Genomic DNA, 19,778 nt, shown 5'->3' with positions numbered 1-19,778 from the left:
AAGTGTTAAAAAGCAAAGATATCACTTTGAGGCATGCATGTGACCCACACCACAGCGTTTTCAATTGATTCTTACGCACGTGAAAGCTGGACAATGAATAAGGAAGACTAAGGAAGAATTGACACTTTTCAATTACGGTTCTGGGGAAGAATATTGAATATATACCATGGGCTGCCAGAAGAGCCAATAAATCTGTCTCTGAAGAAATACAGACAGAATGCTCCTTAGAAGCTAGGATGGGGAGACTTTGTCTGATATACTTTGGACACGTTATCATGAGGGACCAGTCCCTGGAGAAGGACATTATGCCTGGTAAAGTAGAGAGAGGGTCAGAAAAAGAGAGGAAGACCCTCTACAACATGGATTGACACAGTGGCTGCAACAATGGGCTCAAGCATAAAAACGATTGTGAGGAAGGCACAGGACCAGCCAGTGTTTCTTTCTGTTGTACATAGGGTTGATTTGAATCAGAATCAACTTGACGGCATCTAACAACAACAATTAACAACAGCTTTAGGGACAAATTTTCAGCCTTGTGTATTTGAGCATCACATCTGCACAGGATGCCTGAGTCCGTTGCTGACATTCCTGAGGGTAACCATTCCAAGAATGAAGCTACCTCGTGGAGGACTGAATAAAGCCCTTCTTTCTTTCAATCTTTCTTTCTTTTATTTTTTTTTGCATTCTCTATCTCTGAAGTTCTTGTAATTAAGGGTAACTCTATGGTTTAAGCATTTTAGAGTCAGAACTTACATTTTCTTATTAGAAACAAAGCCTTCCTCACTAGTAAGATTCAGTTAACACACAATCATCTGAAGCCACTGTGATAATCCAAATATGACAATTTTATAGATAATGTAGGGGGAAATTATGGTTCACCTTCCATGTGGGAGACCCAAGTTTGATTTCTGGCCAACGAACCTTATGTGTAGCAACAAGCTGTCCGTCAGTGGAGCATCCAGTGTTGTTATAATGCCGAATATGTTCCAGTGGGTCTTCAACACTAAGATGCACTAGAAGCAAAGCCCTGGCAATTTAATTCCAAAAGTCAGCCAATGAGACCCTACGGATCATGAAGGCCAACTTGATTTCAGCTAACAACAATGCCAACAATAGCAACAACCACAAAAATATGATGAATGCTAATGTTACCCCGGACACTCATGGTTTACCAGTGACATGTCATGGTAATAACTAAATTTGGGCATGAAAGGTCAGCTGTCTTGTCTTGCAGTGAGATTAAGCCTCGTTTTCAGTCACATGACTCTACCCATGGCATCAGGCTGAAGCTAGTCTCTATTCCCACAGCTTTATCTACATCCTGCTTTCTTTATTTTGAGAATGTGCTACCAAAATAAATCAACCCTGCCTTAGGCTCTGCTACTATAAAACCTGACCAAAGAGATTCAGCTTAGAGAATAAAAATAATTTGTCAAATAGCACAGAGCTACACAAAGAGACATTTCAAATTTCAAACCTACATTGAGTTGTACTCAACCACTAAGTTATGTCATTATTTTAGAAGAAAGTGTTGATGGGAGAGTCAGGCATCCTGTCTCACAATTATTTTTTCACTTTGATGCAGTCTAGAAAGCCAAGCCAAATGTAGGTAATGTAATCACTGAAAAGCAGGTATACTCCTCATAATTTTTCTCAAAGCCCCCTTCACTTCCCTATTTCTCAGGCTGTAAATAAAGGGGTTCATTATGGGAATGACCACGGTGTACATCACTGAAGCTACTGCAGTCTTCCTAGAAGGGGTGAATGCAGCACTGAAATATGAACCAAAACCTGTCCCATAGATCAAAGAAATAACTGAGAGATGAGACCCACAAGTGGAAAAAGCATTATACTTTCCAACTGCTGATGGCATTCTCAAAATGGAGGAGACAATTTGAGCATAAGAGAAAATGATTCCAGAGAGAGGAACACCACCCAGTATTGTAGCTGCAAAGTATGAGAAGATGTTATTGTTGAGGGCATCAGAACAGGCAACCTTGATGACCTGAAGAACTTCACAGAAGAAGTAAGGAATTACTAGCTCTGTGCAGAAGGAGAGTCGCAATGACATCAGACTGTGGAGCAGGGAGTTCGTGATGCTAATGAACAAGGAGAGTAGAATCAGCAGGCCACAGATGTGGGGGTTCATGATGACAGTGTACTTTAGTGGGTGACAAATGGCTACAAAGCGGTCATAGGCCATCACTCCAAGGAGAAAATTTTCCAAAGCAGCAAAAACTAGGACAAAGCACGCCTGGGTGAGGCAGCCTTCATACGTGATGCTCTGATTCTGTGCTTGGAGGTTCACCAGCATCTTTGGGATCGTGCTGGTGCTGAAACAGATGTCAGTGAGGGACAGACTGGCAAGAAAGAAATACATGGGGGTGTGGAGGTGGCAGTCAAAGATGACAGCCAAGACAATGAGAAAGTTTCCTAGGACAGTGACCAGATATATGGACAGAAACAGACTAAATAGGGGGGCTTGCAGTTCCGGATCTTCTGTCAGTACCAGGAGAAAGAATTTTGAAATACCTGTTTGATTTCTGGGTTTCATATTGTTGATGAGTTGATGGAAAATATATAAGAAAATAAAATGTGTGTTCCTGGACCAGCAGCAGCTACATCACCAGAGGCAAGCACCATCTTGGGAAAGTGGGAGAGGAAAAAAGAGGAAAATAAATGGGGTGTCTTCATTATGCATATTTTGTTACTTAAAAAAATAAACAACGCTGATATAGCAGAGCATTCTGGAAAGAGATAAAATGTTGGTCATGGTCTTTGATTCAGTATGTGTTGCTTTTGCACAATCTGCTGATATGATCATTTATAGATTTTGTAATTTTTTAAGGACAAATATATAGACTAGGGAAGCAGCCAGATGTGTCTGTCCGGGTCTCCACCACCTTTTTCATAGATCAGAGCTAGACAACACAGATAATATGAAGGTATGTTAAGAATCAGAAATGGGAAGATAAGGTGAAGCCAACCCCCTCCCCCACAAGAATGCAAGTAAGTGTCAGAGAATTCTATAACAGTCCTCCTGTTTGCTCGGGAGGAACATGGTCCATATCATCACAAAGTGAGAGAAGGAGACTACCGGAATGAGAGCTGCTTGAGCATTGATGTTAAGATACAAGGAAATATGTCAGGAAGATGGCAGAGAGCCAATTGTCTTACGGGAGACTCTGTTCATTTTATGAATGTACTCTATTCACAGCTTCATCTGGATAAATCTCTACTAAGATATCTGCCCTCAGCCCTCATTTTAAATATTAGCTAAGCAGTTTTAAGTTACCTGGCTGATATCACTGAAGAATGATGCCTGACCTCTGCCCTGGATGGGGAAGGTAGAAGATGTGTCCTGAAGAAAGACAGAGGGACTGAATGAAGTAGGATGCTTCTGAGCAAGAAGGATCATCTGTTGGTGGAGTCTCAGGTGTGCTGCTTCCTGATGGGGGAGGACTGTTGAGTGAGTTGGTCATGGGCAGACTATTTCCAGTCTTTGTCCCTGGGGGGTAGTATCCAAAGCTCCTCATTAGTCAAACTCTTTTATTGTTATTCTGAACCCAAGGCAATGCAAATCTGAAAAGACCAAGGCAATTAAAAAAACAAAAAACAAAAAACCAAACCTGTTGCTGTCCAGTAGATTCTGACTCATAGCGACTCTAAAGAACAGAGTAGAATGCCCCATAACGTTCCCAAGGAGTGCCTGGTGGATTCGAATTGTCCACCTTTCAGTTATCACCCATAGCTGTAAACCACTGCACCACCAGGTTTTCCGACTAAGACAATAAAGACAATAGAAGAGGAAAATTCAGGATGACTGATGCCCAGTATCTGGACTCCTCTTCTCTCCACCTTTTTCTGCTCACCTTCCTGGTGCATACCTTTTATAAATTGACACACCATCCTTCTCTAACTGGACTCTTATCTTCTTTATTTATATGCAACTAAAAGCATCTCTATTTTATCAATGACATAAGGAAGCTTGATATTGATTTAAAAAAATACAGTTTATATATGTAGATATAAATATTATATTAAGATACTAAAAAATGTAAACATTAAGAGTTGTTTCTTTCTATGAGTCATTAAACGTTTCACGAATATTAATCTTCATCCTGTGTGTATTGCACAGAAGATTCCAAGCTATTCTCTGTAGTCAATTCTGACTATAATCACTGTTGAAAGACATATTACTCCCTTTTTAGGATTTTTGATTTCATTACAGTTTTTCCAGTTTCATCATAATAGTTTCAATCTACATTGTTCTTCAATCTACATTAGAGGAAGGTGGGTTGATAATTTGGCTTTTGATTTTAATAGAGTTGTAAGAAATCGCAATGTCATCACTAGTGTTCAGGTTTATCCACATTCTCAGTAGGCTTAGATGGCAGATGGTGAAGATGGTGTTCCACGTGAATACTTCCTTAAAAACCCTTCATGTTAAAGAAAAAAAAAATTAACTCTGGTGAAAGTATAGTCAGCCAAAGTTACAGGATTTCAACAATTTCTACATGTTCAATTCAGTGACATTGATTGCATTCTTCAAACAGTGCTACCATACTTGCTACCATTTCCCAAAACTTTCTACTACCAATGTCTTAAGCTCACTGCCCCCTATACTTCCCATCCAAACTTTTGAGTTGTCATGGTCAATTTGACCTCACATAGATAATTCTTTAAAAGTGTACAATGCTCAAAGCAGAAGTACTTTACTAATTAAGATAAGCCATGTTTTATTTTGTTTTAAATTACCATTCAAAGAAGACTTTAGCATATAATATTGGTTTATGGTTTAAAGTTTAAAGATTATTTCAGGGCCATAGTTTCAGGGGTTCATCCAGCCTCAATGGCTGCAGAAAATCTAAAGCCATTAAAAATTTGAAATTCTGTTCCAAATTCTCCCCCTTCTGCCACCCCATTTGATCAGAATTTTTCTATGGAATCTTTGATCAAAACATTCAGTAATGGTAGTCAGGCATCACCAAGTTATGGTCTCATGGTAAAGGAAGCAGTTGTTCATGAAGGCAACCGGGCACACATTTGATTTCCTTCTCCTATTTCTGACTCTCCTTCTTCCCCAGGTGAATGAAGACTAATTGTTGAGTTTTGATGGCCACTTGCTAGTTGAAATACCCCAGTAACTAGGCAAGAAACTAGGAAGTAGAACAGAAATATTGAGAAAAGAAAATTGGCAACAGATACTAGTGTTTAGGATTTCAACCTATTTTCCTGGAGGACATAACTCAATCCATAGTAATAGGATTCAACACAATAGAAGAACATCAGAGAAAATGATAAATACAGAATTCAGGATAGTGCTTGCTACTGGGAGGATAGAGGAAAATGTGAATGGAAGATCCTTGAAATGGATTCTGTGGTGATGGCATTACTTCATTTCTTAACCCAGGGGTAGAGATATGAGCTTTCATTACATTGCTATTCTTTAAGAGCTACAAATACATTTCATACACTACTTTGAAAATGATATTTTAATAAGTAAAACTGAAAAGATTTTCAATTTCCACATTCTTCCATAGTCCATATTCTAATACATTCTTCCATGTTCTTCTAATATTTACATCATGCTTCTCAGATTTCAGCATACATCAAAATCTCAAAAAGGTGTTATTAACAATGCTAATCACTGGGATGTATACCCAGAGATCAAAGTCAGTAGTTCTTGGGTGAGGTATGGAACCCTGCAGTACGAACATAAATGGGGCATCTTTGTACTTGAAGACACGTGTTGTGCCAGGTGAGGTGTCCTCCGAGTGTGCAGGTGAACACAATCCCACCACCACCATCAATGATGACCTGAACAGGAGGCTCTATACACACTCCACTGATGGTACAAGACCTGAATTTTTGTCACACCCATACTACAGAGTTGATTCTGACTGATGACTCTGCTTCTTTGTGCCTGTGGGAAAAGCCATCTTTCTGAGCCTGCCATCTTCCCTCTTCTGCTGTCCTGATATACAGTCAACATGTCTTCCTCAAAATAAAGTCCATCCCCACAGGAAAACTATTTTCCTCACAAACACACATTAAAAGTTCCACATGAGATCTCTAAGAGTACAGGAAGCCCTCTAAAACTTCAGTGATTTAATTAATTTTATTCAACTTCTGTGTAGACTCACCAGGGATGAGAAAGAAAAACTGCAAAATAAGGTGACTAAGGAGAAAAATCTTTTGATTTCTTGACTGCTGCTTCCATGGCTGTTGATTGTGGATCCAAATAAAATGAAATCCTTGACAACTTCAATCTTTTCTCTGTTTATCATGATTTTGCTCATTGGTCCAGTTGTGAGGATTTTTGTTTTCTTTATGTTGAGGCGTAACCCATACTGAAGGCTGTGGTCTTTGATCTTCATTAGTACGTGCTTCAAGTCCTCTTTACTTTCAGCAAGCAAGGTTGTGTAAGCTGCATAACTTGTGTTGTTAATGAGTCTTCCTCCAATCCTGATGCCCCGTTCTTCATATAGTCCAGCTTCTCATATTGTTTGTTCAGCACTGATTAAATAGGTGTGGTGAAAGAATACAACCCTGACGCACCCCTTTCCTGAATTTAAACAAATCAGTATCCCCTTGTTCTGTCCGAACCACTGCCTCTTGATCTATGTACAGGTTCCTCATGAGCACAATTAAGTCTTCTGGAATTCCCATTCTTCGCAGTGTTATCCATAGTTTGGTATGATCCACACAGTCGAGTGCCTTTGCATAGTCAATAAAACACAGGTAAACATCCTTCTGGTATTCTCTGCTTTAAACCAGGATCTATCTGACATCAGCAATGATATCCTTGGTTCCACATCCTTTTCTGAAAACAGCCTGAATTTCTGGCAGTTCGTTGTTGATATACTGCTGCAGCCATTTTTGAATGATCTTCAGCAAATTTTGCTTGCATGTGATATTAATGATATTGTTCTATAATTTCCACATTTGGCATTGCATTGGGCAAATCTGCTGCAAAGGACCTCTTCAAAGTGTTGAAGAGCAAAGATGTCACCCTGAAGACTAAGGTGCACCTGACCCAAGCCATGGTATTTTCAATCACATCATATGCATATGAAAGCTGGACAATGAATAAGAAAGACTGAAGAAGAATTAATGCCTTTGAATTGTGGTGTTGGCCAAGAATATTGAATGTACCATGGACTGCCAAAAGAACGAACAAATCTGTCTTGGAAGAAGCGTGGCCAGAATGCTCCTTAGAGGCAAGGATGGCGAGACTGCATCTTACATACTTTGGACATGTTGTCAGGAGGAATCAGTCCCTGGAGAAGGACATCATGCTTGGCAGAGTACAGGGTCAGCGGAAAAGAGGAAGACCCTCAACAATGTGGATTCACACAGTGACTGCAACAATGAGCTCAAGCATAACAACGATTGTAAGGATGGTCAGGACCAGGCAGCGTTTTGTTCTGTTGTGCATAGGGTTGCTATGAGTCTGAACCAACTCAATGGCACCTAACAACAACAAGTTTCTGAGTCTCTTCTGACACCCATTTTGGTTTTTTCTTTCTTGTTTGTATTTTTTAATGACCTCTTGCTTTCTTCACATACGATATCCTTGATGTCATTCCACAACTCGTCTGGTGTTTGGTCATTAGTGTTCTAGGCATCAAGTCTATTCTTGAGATGGTCTCTAAAGTTAGGTGGGATACGCTAAAGGTCATACTTGGCCATTGTGGACTTGTTCTAATTTTCTTCAGCTTCGACTTGAACTTGCATATGAGCAGTTGATGGTCTGTTCTGCAGCTGACCCTTGGCCTTGTTCTGAATAACGGTATTGATCTTTTCCATCATCTTCTTCCACTGATGTAGTCAATTTGATTCCTGTGCATTCCATCTGGCGAGATCCATTTTTATAGCCACTGTTTATGGTGTTGAAAATGGGTATTTGCAATGAAGCAGTCGTTGGTCTTGCAAAATTCTATCATTCGATCTCCAGCATTGTTTCTATCACCAAGGCCATATTTTCCAACTACTGGTTCTTCTTTTTTGTTTCCAACTTTTGTATTCCAATCACCAATAATTATTAATGAATCCTGATACATATTTGATCAATTTCAGACTAGAAGTTGGTAAAAATTTTCATTTTCTTCATCTTTGGCCTTAGTGGTTGGTGGGTGCATTTGAGTAATTGTCATATTAACTAGTTTTCCTTGTATGGTATGGATATTATCCTACCACTGATAGCATTGTACTTTTAGGATAGATCTTGAAATGTTCTTTTTAATGATTAATGCAACAACATTCCTCTTAAGCTGTCATTCCTGGCATAGTAGACCATATGATTGTCCAATTCAAAATGGCCAATACGTGTCCATTTCAACTCACTAACGCCAATGATATCTATGTTTATGTGGCCCATTCATTTTTGATGATTTCTAATTTTCCTGGATTCATACTTTGCACATTCCATGTTCTGATATTTAATGTATGTTTGCAGCTGTTTCTCTTCATTTTCAGTCATGCCACATTGAGGCCGGCAGTACTCTAGCCACATTGAATAAACAAGAGGCCGTGCCAACGGGCCAAGCCTGCTATCTTCAGTAACACAAAGAGTTAACTCCCAGTGTGTAAGCTATCCCCTTATTAGGCAAAACAGGAACTAACCTCTGCTTTTAGAGTACCTTCTTATTTAGGTATAGTTTCAGTTCTGACTCAGGTAAGTAAAAAGAGACTGCAGTCTTCAATTCAGCTAAAATTTGCCTTGGACTAGCTCAGGCCTGCCTGAACTGCCCAGTACGGGTGACCTTGTCCCTCAGACAACTTACTGATGTCAGAGGCCTAAAAACACACCTTGTTTACACCCCTGACATGGGCAAAATGTCATCTTTGTGGCCCCCTCTTTCAGACTGAACAGGTGCAGAAAATCGGACCACCACTAGAATGCCCTCTGAGGTCAAACTAATCAGTAAGCTGGCCCCACCCTGGGTGTTCCTGAGGACCCCAGACCCGATCTACTTTATCCATATAAACTCCTTGGGCTATTGTTCTAGGAGACATCTTGGTGTGCTCCTTTACTTGGCCAACTAAATAAAGCTTCTTTTGCTTTCATCTGCTCTATGTGTCTTCCTAGCTGAGCTGACCTGAAAGAGTTGGGTTACAACATCAGCAAATGGAGGTCCCTAAAGCTTGACTCAACCCATTGTCATTAAGGTTGACTCTGCTTTGAGGATGCAGCTCTTCCCCAGTCGTCTTTTGAGTGCCTTCCAACCTGAGGGGCTCATCTTCTGGCACCATGTCAGACAATGTTCTGTAGCTATTCATAAAGCTTTCAGTGGTTAATCTTTTTTGAAGTAGACCTCCAGGTCCTTCTTATTCTGTCTTAGTCTGGAAGCTTAGCTGAAACCTGTCCACCATGAGTGACCCTGCTGGTATTTGAGTATCAGTGGCATAGCTTCCATCATCACAGCAACAGCAAGCCCCCACAGTATGCCAAACTGATAGCTAACGAGTGTATTCGTTTTTGCCACTTTAAGGGTTGTACAAAGTTTAAAAGGTTTACCAGAAGGGAATTTCTTGATAAGGTCTAATTTTTATGTCATGGCTGTAGTTCAATGGATTAATTTAAGAGATATTTAAGAGCTTTAGTGTCAAAAAGCATATAAAGCCCCCCCCCAAAAAAAAATTGGGTTTCTTACTGTTAACCTTAAAAAATTATCTTTAATTACTGGGTTGAAGATTTAATTTTATCCTGTGTGTATTCTGCCTCAAAGGCAAGGGTTCGGTGTCTATTAAAATACATTCCTGAGTTCATGGTAAAAACCCAGCCACAAGCATTGTCTCTAGGATACTTACGATAAACTCCTGACAACTTTGAAGCCTTTCGGAAAGCCAAAAAATATTTTTTTCTGGCTTTGTAAAGGAAAAAATACTAAAATAAAAAGCCTTATTTAATGTGTTATGAGTTACATAAATGTATTGTCAAATTAGGAAAAGTACCAAATTTTCTTTGGGTTAAAATAATATGTGTCGTTGACTCCTCTTACGTTTTGACAATGAGTGTAATATTATCAGTAGTAATTTTAGTTATTTTAACTGCAAATTTGGTTGCAACTTTATTTCTTTTGAATGTAACATCATCAATGTCCATAGTTTTAATTGGGGAATTCACATATTTTACCCATGGAGTTTTTTTTTTTATATATATTTTATACATCCCTACCATTTCGTTTTATAATGACTTGCATTACTGTTAACTCTCAAAAGAAAAATAAAAAATCATATCAGTGGTGAGTCTAAGAATACTAACCAAGAAATTACTCTGCCATACTTTTGCCTCTGAAAAACAAATCAAGATGTTTTCTTTATTTTTTTTTATTGTGCTTTATATGAAGGTTTACAGAGCAAATTAGTTTCTCATTAAACAATTAATAGACTTTAAAAAATTTTTTTTTCTTTGCCGATCTCATGACGTGTCAGCACTCTCCCCTTCTCAACTTTGGGTTCCCCATTTTCATTCATCTAGCTTTCCTGTTCCCTCCTGCCTTCTAGTCCTTGCCCCTAGGATGGTGTGCCCATTTAGGCTCGTACATGTGGTAGAGCTACGAGTATTATTTTTTGTATTATGGGCTTGTCTAATTTTTGACTGAAAGGTCAACCTCTGGGGTGACTTCAATACTGAGATAAAAGAGTGTCCAGGGGCCGTACTTTTGGGGTTTCTCAGTCTCTGTCAGACCAGTAAGCCTGGTCTTTTTGTGTGAGTTAGTTTTGTTCCACATTTTTTTCCAACTGCTGGACTGAGTCAAGATTTCCAGAACTCTTGAGTAAAAGCTGACCTGATGTGCTCAGGGACTGCTGCTGATCCAGAATCACATGAACAGAAATCAACTACATAGGAGTGAGTGGACTAAAAGATTCCAATTTCTAGATAAAAGAAACCATTTTTACCCTTCCCCTAAATTATGTAATTAATGGGTTTGTTTTTTCCTTCTGCAGCTTTGAACTGGTTTGTATTATGCTGTTTCTATAATCTATTAACCAAGAGGAAAAAAGAAATATGAGAGGAACATGAAATTTAGACCAGAAAATAAACTTTTAAAAGTTAAAAGAAGAATCTGGAGTTGAGAAAAACCATTACCATAGGCTATTCTGTAATCAGCAGAGTGTTGTTAGTTACTGGAATAGCTGACTCTCACATTAAAAGAAATTATCGAACTTTAGATGGATTTAGATATTCTGACTCTGGAATTAGAAATTTCTGTTGATAAACTTAGCAAAGCTGTAAAGACCATAAATAGAGAAGTATCTGAAGTTTGAGCTGTGATTTTACAAAATAGAATAGTATTTAGTTTCCTGTTATTCTCTGTCTTAGTCATCTAGTGCTGCTATGACAGAAATATTGCAAGTGGATGGCTTTAACAAAAAGAAACTTGTTTTTTCACAGTAAAGTACGTTAAAAGTCCAAATTCAGGGTGTCAGCTCCAGGGGAAACCTTTCTCTCTCTGTTGACCTTCTCATCAAGCTCCCCTGGACTAGGAGCTTCTCTGCAAAGGGACCTAAAGTCCAAAGGATGCACTCTGCTCCCTGCACTGCTTTCTTGGTTGTATGAGGTCCCCCCTCTCTAGTCACTTCCTTTTCGCTTTTATCTCTTGAGCGGTAAAATATGGTGCAGGCCACACCCCAGGGAAACTCCCTTTACATTGGATCAGGGATGTGACTTGGTAAGGGCGTTACAATCCAACTCTAATCCTCTTTAACATAAAATTACAGTCACAGAATGGAGGATAACCACACAATACTGGGAATCATGTCCCAGCCAAATTGATACATACATTTTCGGGGGGGGGACATAATTCAATCCATGGCAGTCTCCCGAGAAGGAGTTTGTGTCTTAATAGGTGAATGTTGCTGTGTTTATAGTAATAATACACAATATTAGATTTTACAGAAAGTAGTTGCTGAGGCACATGTAACTCAGTCACTGATGCTGGTTACGAATAAATGGCCATGGAATTTGTTTCTTAGGTTGAAAGACCTAGGGCCATAGTTTTGTGAGTTATTTTAGTAAATTGGTCTAATATTGTTCTTAATGTTTCTGTTTCTACCTTCTAGTTCTTTGTGTAGCTTCTGGGGTCTTAAAAGCTTGCAAGTGGCCATCTAAGGTGCAACAGTTGGTCTCTGTTCATCTGGAGCAGCAAAGGAAAGAAGGGTTTGTCTTTCCAGGACATTTGTTTGTCTGTTGTAGCAGGCAGAAAAAGAACTAGGCTCCATGTCTGATACCTCCATTAACAACTGTCTCCTTTGTCATGAGGCCAGAAGAATCAGACGATGCCTGCCTACCATAAATGAACATTTATGATCACAGATTTTATAGCAGAATCGTGATCAAAAGGGAGGAAATGACAAACCATTTTAATTCTCCAAATACTCAGATTTCTGGGTTCTTGGAGTTGAGGTAACTGGCCCAGGCCATTTGCCCTTAGGTGTCCTTTTGAACCTTGAGCCTTTAAAGAACTGGTTTTCCTGGAGTCACCTTCAGGTCACACAATAGCTTAGTGAGTAGCTTAGTAAAGACTTCTTTGTCTCAGGCATTGGGATCTTTGAGAGAATTATTTATGTGCGGTCAGTTTCTAGAAGCAGGAACCCAGGGTCTTACTGGAAAATATATGATATGTTCTTAGTGCCTCTGTTCCTACAACAGGCTGACCCTGGAACCCTACATTTGTTCTGTTGCTATCTCCTGAGAAATTAACATGACGATGACCTATATAACCTGTTTTCATTAATCCTCTTTGGATAGCCTTCCCTGTGTTTTGGGGGGTGATGCTACCCAATTTGAATGGGATCTTTTCTACCCACAATAAATATATTCTCTTATACTAATTTCTCCTGTTTCTTTGCACATTTAGATTTTCTGACAGACTGAACGCAAATGGAAATTGAAGGAAAGAATTGGATGATGTGAGTGTAGACAAAATAAAAGGAATCGTTTCAGAAAATAAAAGGGACAAAATATTCTCAATCTCATTGTATAAGGCCAGCATAACCTCTATAACTAAAAGTAGACATGGTTAGCACAAGAAAGGAAAATCCCACAGCACTCCCACAAAATTACTAACAGGATTTAAAAAAAAAATCTAATCCAGCAAAAATGAAAAAAAAAGATAATGCTTTAGGCCCAATTTGGCCTTACTCCAGGTAATTACCGTTGATTCTTCCTCCAGATAACCACAGGTTCATTCCACTCTTCTTGTAGGTCTTTGTTTACAAGTACACTGCTTAGTGAGGTTCCTTCTGCCTTCCTATCTAAATTTGCAACATCTTCCTGGTTTCTTAATCCCTTTCCTGAAGTTTATTCTCCATAACATTTAGCACCATCGAATAGTCCATCTTTTTCCTATAGCTCCAGGTTGGGCTCCCTTGGGAAGCAGAGATTAGCGTGATAAAAGTTTATTAGGAACTGCTCCTGGAGTCTACACCTTGAAAGATAAAGGAGGGGAACAGGATTGGGAAGAGGGGGAAACAGTCTTGATACAGTCCCAATGCCAACCCCCACTGACCCTGCAGGGCATTCTGGAACAGAAGGAGAGGGAACATCAGAGAGGAAAAGAGGAAAAGCACTCTGTTCATCCAAACAGGCATGAAAGGATATGAAATACAAGCCATGGACCTAATGAAGAAATTTGTAATGCATCTAACTGACAAAGTATTAACACCTCCATCAAATAAAGAAAGCTTATGAATTAAGAAAAAAAGATAAAGCACTCAATGAAATACCATAAACAGATATTTCACAAAAAGGGAAGAATAAATGGCACATAATAGGTAAGTGAAAAGATTCTCAAGCTCATCATAACAGAAATGTTAGTCGATTAAATAATTTTAATTTTTTTGTTGTGGTGAAAATATACACAACAAATCATGCACAAATTCATAAATAAAGTTTTATACTTAACAGATTGTTAAGTGAATGTTTAACTAAATGAAAATGTGTTGGTGATTACAAGGATACAAGGAATATTCATTGGGAGTGAAAATTAGTTCAACCACTTAAAAAACTTTGGAGCTACCCAAAGGATAATAGGTTTTCCCCTATACTCAATAACACATACTTCCCTCTCCCCTGTTATAAAATTCTTGCTGATTTCAACTAGGAGAGATATATGAGAATATTGAAACAGCTTTATCCATAAAAGCAGAAAACTACCTAGCAATACTTTCATCTGCATAAAAAAAGAACTTCTGTGAAATTACTGTATACAATGTAAAAATGTACATCACTGAAAAATAAATGAGCTAGTGCTACACCCAACAACAGGTTTGAATCTCCAAAGCACATGGTGGCGGTGGTGGGGGTGAGAGACAAAAAACAGAAAACTAAGAAAATCCATATACAAAAAGACTAAACATTTAGCACCAGCGCCATTCAACAGGAAAAAAATAAACAAACTTTTTAAAAAAATGGCACTGAGACCACTGGATAGCCACATGCAAAAGAATAAAGGTGGACCCTTCCCTTTCTATATCAATACAGAAATTAACTCGAAATGGATCAAACGCTAAAACTATAAACCTCTTAGAAGGAAACAGAGAGGTAAATTTTCTTGATCTTGGATTGGGAAATGGTTTCTTAAATATGACACCAGAAGTACAGGCAGCAACATTCACTTTTTTTTTTTTTTTTTTTATCATATCAGGTAATGTCCACAGGTTTCCAGGGATTGGCCTATCTTTGGGGGGGGGGCATTATTCAACCCACTACAGAGGAGTTACCTTCTGATGACTTCATGGAAAGGTCTATTTTTTTAATAGATACAGGTAAGGATAACAAGCTTTCTCTTTCTGGACATCAGGTATGGATATGACACCTGGATCTGCTGCAACAATCAGGAGACCACAAGGGGAACCACTTCTAAGATGAAGCCACCTAACAGAGGACTAAATGAAGCTCACTTTCCTGTTTCTGTTCATTCCCTATCTTTGAAGGCCTTTCCTTATAATGATATATAACTCTATTGCTTGAGGATATTAGAGTCAGTTCTTTTTCTTCTTAGAACCAAAGGTTTCCTCACTGATGAAATTTAAATATCTCACAATCATCTCAAATTACAGAGGTCGTTTTGTAGACGATGAAACAGAGCATGGTGGGTACTGATGTTGCCATTATCAGAGACAGTTTATCAGTGACAGATCTCACTAAGTGCTGAATTGGGGCACGAGAGGTCAGCAACCTTGTCTCACAGTGAGGTACGTATGGGGTCCAATTCACAACCTTATCCATTGTACCAGGCCGAAGCCACACTCTAGCCATAATAGCAACGTTCATTAGATCCTTACCTGCCTTATCCATCATCTCCCGCTTGCTTTTGTCTGAGTAGGATATTAACAATATCCCTATAACAAGAAGTCCTTCCTCACGCTCTGCTTCTGTGGAACCTGCCCAAAGAAACTGAGCTTAAAGAGTGCAAATCATTTGTCAAACAGCACAAAACTAGGCAGAAAACAGAGCCTGGTTTCAATCCCAAGTTAAAATGCATTTAGTATAGTGAGTTCAATGGAGTTCAGGGCTGATCAAGAAAAAAATTTATGACTGTGAAATACTAGTTGCATAACAAGCAATTTAGGGTGTCATCTCCTACAGTAGGAGGTCTTCCAGAGGCAAACGCTACAGGGAGACAACAGAAGGAGAAGAGGGCATGAAAAGTCCCAGGGAAGAGCAGAGGGAAGGAAGGGGATTACGTGTCCCTATGAGATATCCTACTGCAGTAAGGTGGAGAGTCTCTAGGTCAGAGACACTCCAAAGGCAGCAGCACATTAGGACCCCTATAAGGTTTTGTCTTATCTAGCAGCTGTTGGGTGCAGCTTTGTGGGGTAAGTAAAGGAGACAGGCTCTAAGTTGGTAAAATCGACTTACCTGGGGTATTTTTAAAAAGAATTGGATATGTACAAATTTGAGTTTGACATTGTCAGTCTTGTTTGAGCTTGCTATGAAGAAGTAAACGACTGGGGACCAACATGCAGAGGGCATTTTTGACTCATTTATGGAACATTTAGCCATTACATTATCTAGTCATTTTAGATGAACTTGTTGATGGAATAGTTAGGTATTCTGACACGCCAGTATTTCTTTTACTTTACTCATTCTAGAAATAGAAGCCCAAAGCAGAGAACACAATCATTAAAAAGAAGGTATCCTACCAATGATTTTTCTCAAGGTTACCTGCATGTCTCTGTTTCTCAGGCTGTAGATAAAAGGAGTCATCGTCTGAGGGACCACAGCATACATGACTGCAGCTACTGCTGTCTTCCTGGAAGAGTGTGTAAATGCAGAGCTAATGTACACCCCAAAGCCTGTCCCATAGAACAAGAAAACAACTGAGAGGTGAGAGCCACAGGTGGAAAAAGCTTTATACTTTCCGCCAGCTGATGGCATTCTCAGAATGGAGGAGATAATTTGGGCATAAGAGTAAATGATCCCAGAGAGAGGAATACCAGTAAATATGCGAGACATAAAATATAGCATGATGTTATTGATGAGGGTATTGGAACAGGCAAGTCTGAGAGCCTGAGCAAGTTCACAGAAGAAATGGGTGATATCCAGGTCTGTGTAGGACAGTCGCAATAACATCAGGCTAGGGAGCAGGGCGTTCAAGGTGCTAGTGAAGAAAGAGAATACAATCAGCAGGCCACAGAGTCGAGAGTCTATGATGACTGTGTACCTCAGTGGGTAACAAATGGCCACATAGTGATCATACGCCATTACTGCAAGAAGACAAGTTTCAAAACCTCTGAAAACCAGGACAGCACATACCTGGGTGAGACAGCCTGTATAAGTGATAGAGTTTCTCTGTGTCTCCATGTTCACCAGCATCGCTGAGACTGTGGTTGTGCTTTACCAGGTGTCCGTAAAGGACAGATTGGAGAGAAAAAAGTACATGGGGGTGTGGAGGTGGGAGTCAGCTGACAGCCAGGATGATGAGCAGGTTTCCCATGACGGTGACCAGGTACATGAACAGAAAGGTGTCATAAAGAAGGCGCTGCAGTTCTGGATCCTCTGTCAGTCCCAGGAGAAAGAACTCTGATATACATTTTTGGTTCCTGGGTTCCATATTGTTGCTGAAACTGATAGAAAAGATGAGTGACAAGACAATCAAATGTGTGGTCCCTGGACCGGCAGCAGTTTCATCACCAGAGGTAAATGCCACGTGTGGAAGGGAAGGAGAAGAATGGAGAAGACTACAAAGCTTGTGTCCTCTCCATGCATATTAACTGGCTATTAAAAAGAAAAAAAAAGACCCAAATCTGATAGAGCTGAGTGTAAACATTTATTTATTCTCAAAAGGGGTGAAAGGCTGGTCTTTCTACTTATTTATTTTTTTTTAATACTACCTGTGTTCCTATGATCTTTTTTGAATGTTTGGCAATTGTATAAAGAAAAAACGGATGGACTAGGGAGATAGTGTGATGTGTCTATCTCAGACCCTACATACTTCCATGATCGGAGCTGGACAACAGGCATGATAAAAATGTGTGTTAAGAACCAGAAATGTGAAGATAAGATAAAGTCGATAAAACTTCCTCTGGCTCGACCACAAGAATGCAAGTAAATATTACCGAATTCTCTAGTGGTCATCATGTTTGAGAAATGAAAGATTTCTGCTCAGGAGGAAAATGGTGCCTGCCATTGTAACGACAGAGGAGGAGACTGGTAGAATGGGAGTTACTTGAGACTGCTACAAAGATACAAGGAAAGATGGAAGATGGAAGACAGGCAGGAGTCCGTGGAAGACTTAGTTCCAAGCATTTTATGCATGTACTTTCATCAGTCTCCCTGCTGAGAGGAAGACCCTCAAGAGGATGGACTGATACAGTGGCTGCAATAGTGAACAACAATACACTCAAGCATAGCGATGATTGTGAGGATGGCACAAGATCAGGTAACATTTCGTTCTGTTGTACACGAGGTCGCTATGAGTTGGAATTGACTCAATGGCACCTAACAACAACACTCCTCACAGCTTTTTCTGGACGTGCCTGCAGTGAAACACCTGTCCTCATTTCCAAACATTAACTAAGGGACTCTAGGTAACCTGGATGGCATCACTGAGGAATGAGGCTAAATATCTGCCCTGGATGTTAGATGATGTAGGCAGAAGGTCTGTCCTCAGGAGAGGCAGAGGGACCGAGTCAGGCACTGGGTTCCTGGGCTAGAGGATCATCTGTGGGTGGTGTCTCGGCTGTGCTGCCCCCTGACTGGAGAAGGGCTGCTGAGTGAGAAGGTCATAGGCCAACTATTTGCAGTCTCTCTATCCCTGAGGGCTCAATGTCCAAAGCTCCTCATTAGTCAAACACTTTTACTGTCATTCTGATCCAAAGACAGTGCAAATCCTTAAAGACCAAGACAATAAAACATGGCATTCAGGATGAATAATTCCCTGAGGAGAACAGATGCATGCCATTCACCTCTCTCCAGCCATTTCTGCTAACCTCTATGTCAAACACCTTGCACACGTGATGTACTATCCTTATCTAATCGAAGTGTTCTTTACTTAATTACAACTGAAAGCCACTCTTATCTTACCAATAACCACCGCACAGGATTTCCAAGAAGTGGCTGGTGAATTCGAACTGCTGACCTTTTGGTTAGCAGCTGAAGTCTTAACCACAGCACCACCAGGTTTTCACCACTGATATTACGAAGCCTGATGCCTATTTTAGGTGTGAAAGTATAATTTATGTATGTTGTTGTTAGGTGCCCTCGAGATGGTACTGATTCATAATGAGCCCAGTTACAACAGAATGAAACAATGTTCCATCCTGCCACCCTCACAATCATTGCTATGTTTGAGCCCATTGTTGCAGCCACTGTGTCAGTTCATCTCATTGAGTGTCTTCCTCTTTTTCGGTGACTCTCTACTTTACCAAACACCATGTCCTTCTCCAGGGACTGATCCCTCCTGATAACATGTCTTAAGTATGTAAGACGAAGTCCTGCCATCATCATTCTAATGAGCACTCTGGCTGCACTTCTTCCAAGACAAATTTGTTCGTTCTTTTGGGAGGCCATGTACTTTCAATATTCTTTGCCATCACTATAACTCAAAGGTATCAATTCTTCCTCAGTCTTCCTTTTTCATTGTTCAGCTTCTGAATGCACAGGAGGTGATTGGAAATACCATGGCTTGGGTCAGGAGTACTTTAGTCCTTGAGGTGACATCTTTGCTACTTAACACTTCAAAGAAGTATTTTGCAGCAGATCTGCCCGATGCAATGCCGTTTGATTTCTTGACTGTTGCCTCCATGGGCGTTTATTACGAATCCAACTAATATTAAATCCTTGACAACTTCAATCTTTTCTCTGTTTATCATGATGTTGCATCGTCATATTGGTGCAATTGTGTTTTTGTTTTCTTTGTGTGGGGGTGTAATCCATCCCAAAGGCTGTCGTCTTTGATCTTCATCAGTAAATACTTCACCTTCATTTTCAGCAAGTAAGGTTGTGTCAATTCCTGGAGCCCTGTTTTTTGCCAATGCCTTCAGTGCAGCATGGACTTCTTCCTTCTGTACCATTGGTTCCTGATCATATGTTACCTCCTGAAATGGTTGAACATCAACTGATTCTTTTTGGTATAGTATACTACTTTGTCTTCTTGAGGTGCCCTTTGAAATCTTCTGTTCAGCTCTTTTACTTTGTCATTTCTTCCTTTTGCTTTATCTACTTGACATTCAAAAGAAAGCTTCAGAGTCTCTTCTGACATCCATTTGGTCTTTTCTTTCTTCCCCGTCTTTTAAATGAGCTCTTGCTTTCCTCATGTATG

At 39.8% G+C, this 19,778-nt stretch overlaps 1 protein-coding gene across 1 annotated transcript; it reads right to left on the bottom strand.

Moving 5' to 3' along the window:
• Positions 1 to 874: 874 nt before the first annotated feature.
• LOC100660172 (olfactory receptor 7G2-like) lies at positions 875 to 3,126 on the bottom strand. Its single transcript, XM_023542558.2, has one exon. The coding sequence runs from the start codon at positions 2,552 to 2,554 to the stop codon at positions 1,619 to 1,621; it is 936 nt and encodes a 311-aa protein (XP_023398326.2). The 5' UTR covers positions 2,555 to 3,126; the 3' UTR covers positions 875 to 1,618.
• Between the last annotated feature and the right edge of the window lie 16,652 nt (positions 3,127 to 19,778).

Source organism: Loxodonta africana, chromosome 3 (genome assembly GCF_030014295.1).
Source record: "Loxodonta africana isolate mLoxAfr1 chromosome 3, mLoxAfr1.hap2, whole genome shotgun sequence".
NCBI lineage: Eukaryota > Metazoa > Chordata > Mammalia > Proboscidea > Elephantidae > Loxodonta > Loxodonta africana.
The sequence above is the reverse complement of the archived record's forward strand: the minus strand, read 5'-3'. Positions and strand labels throughout refer to the sequence as shown.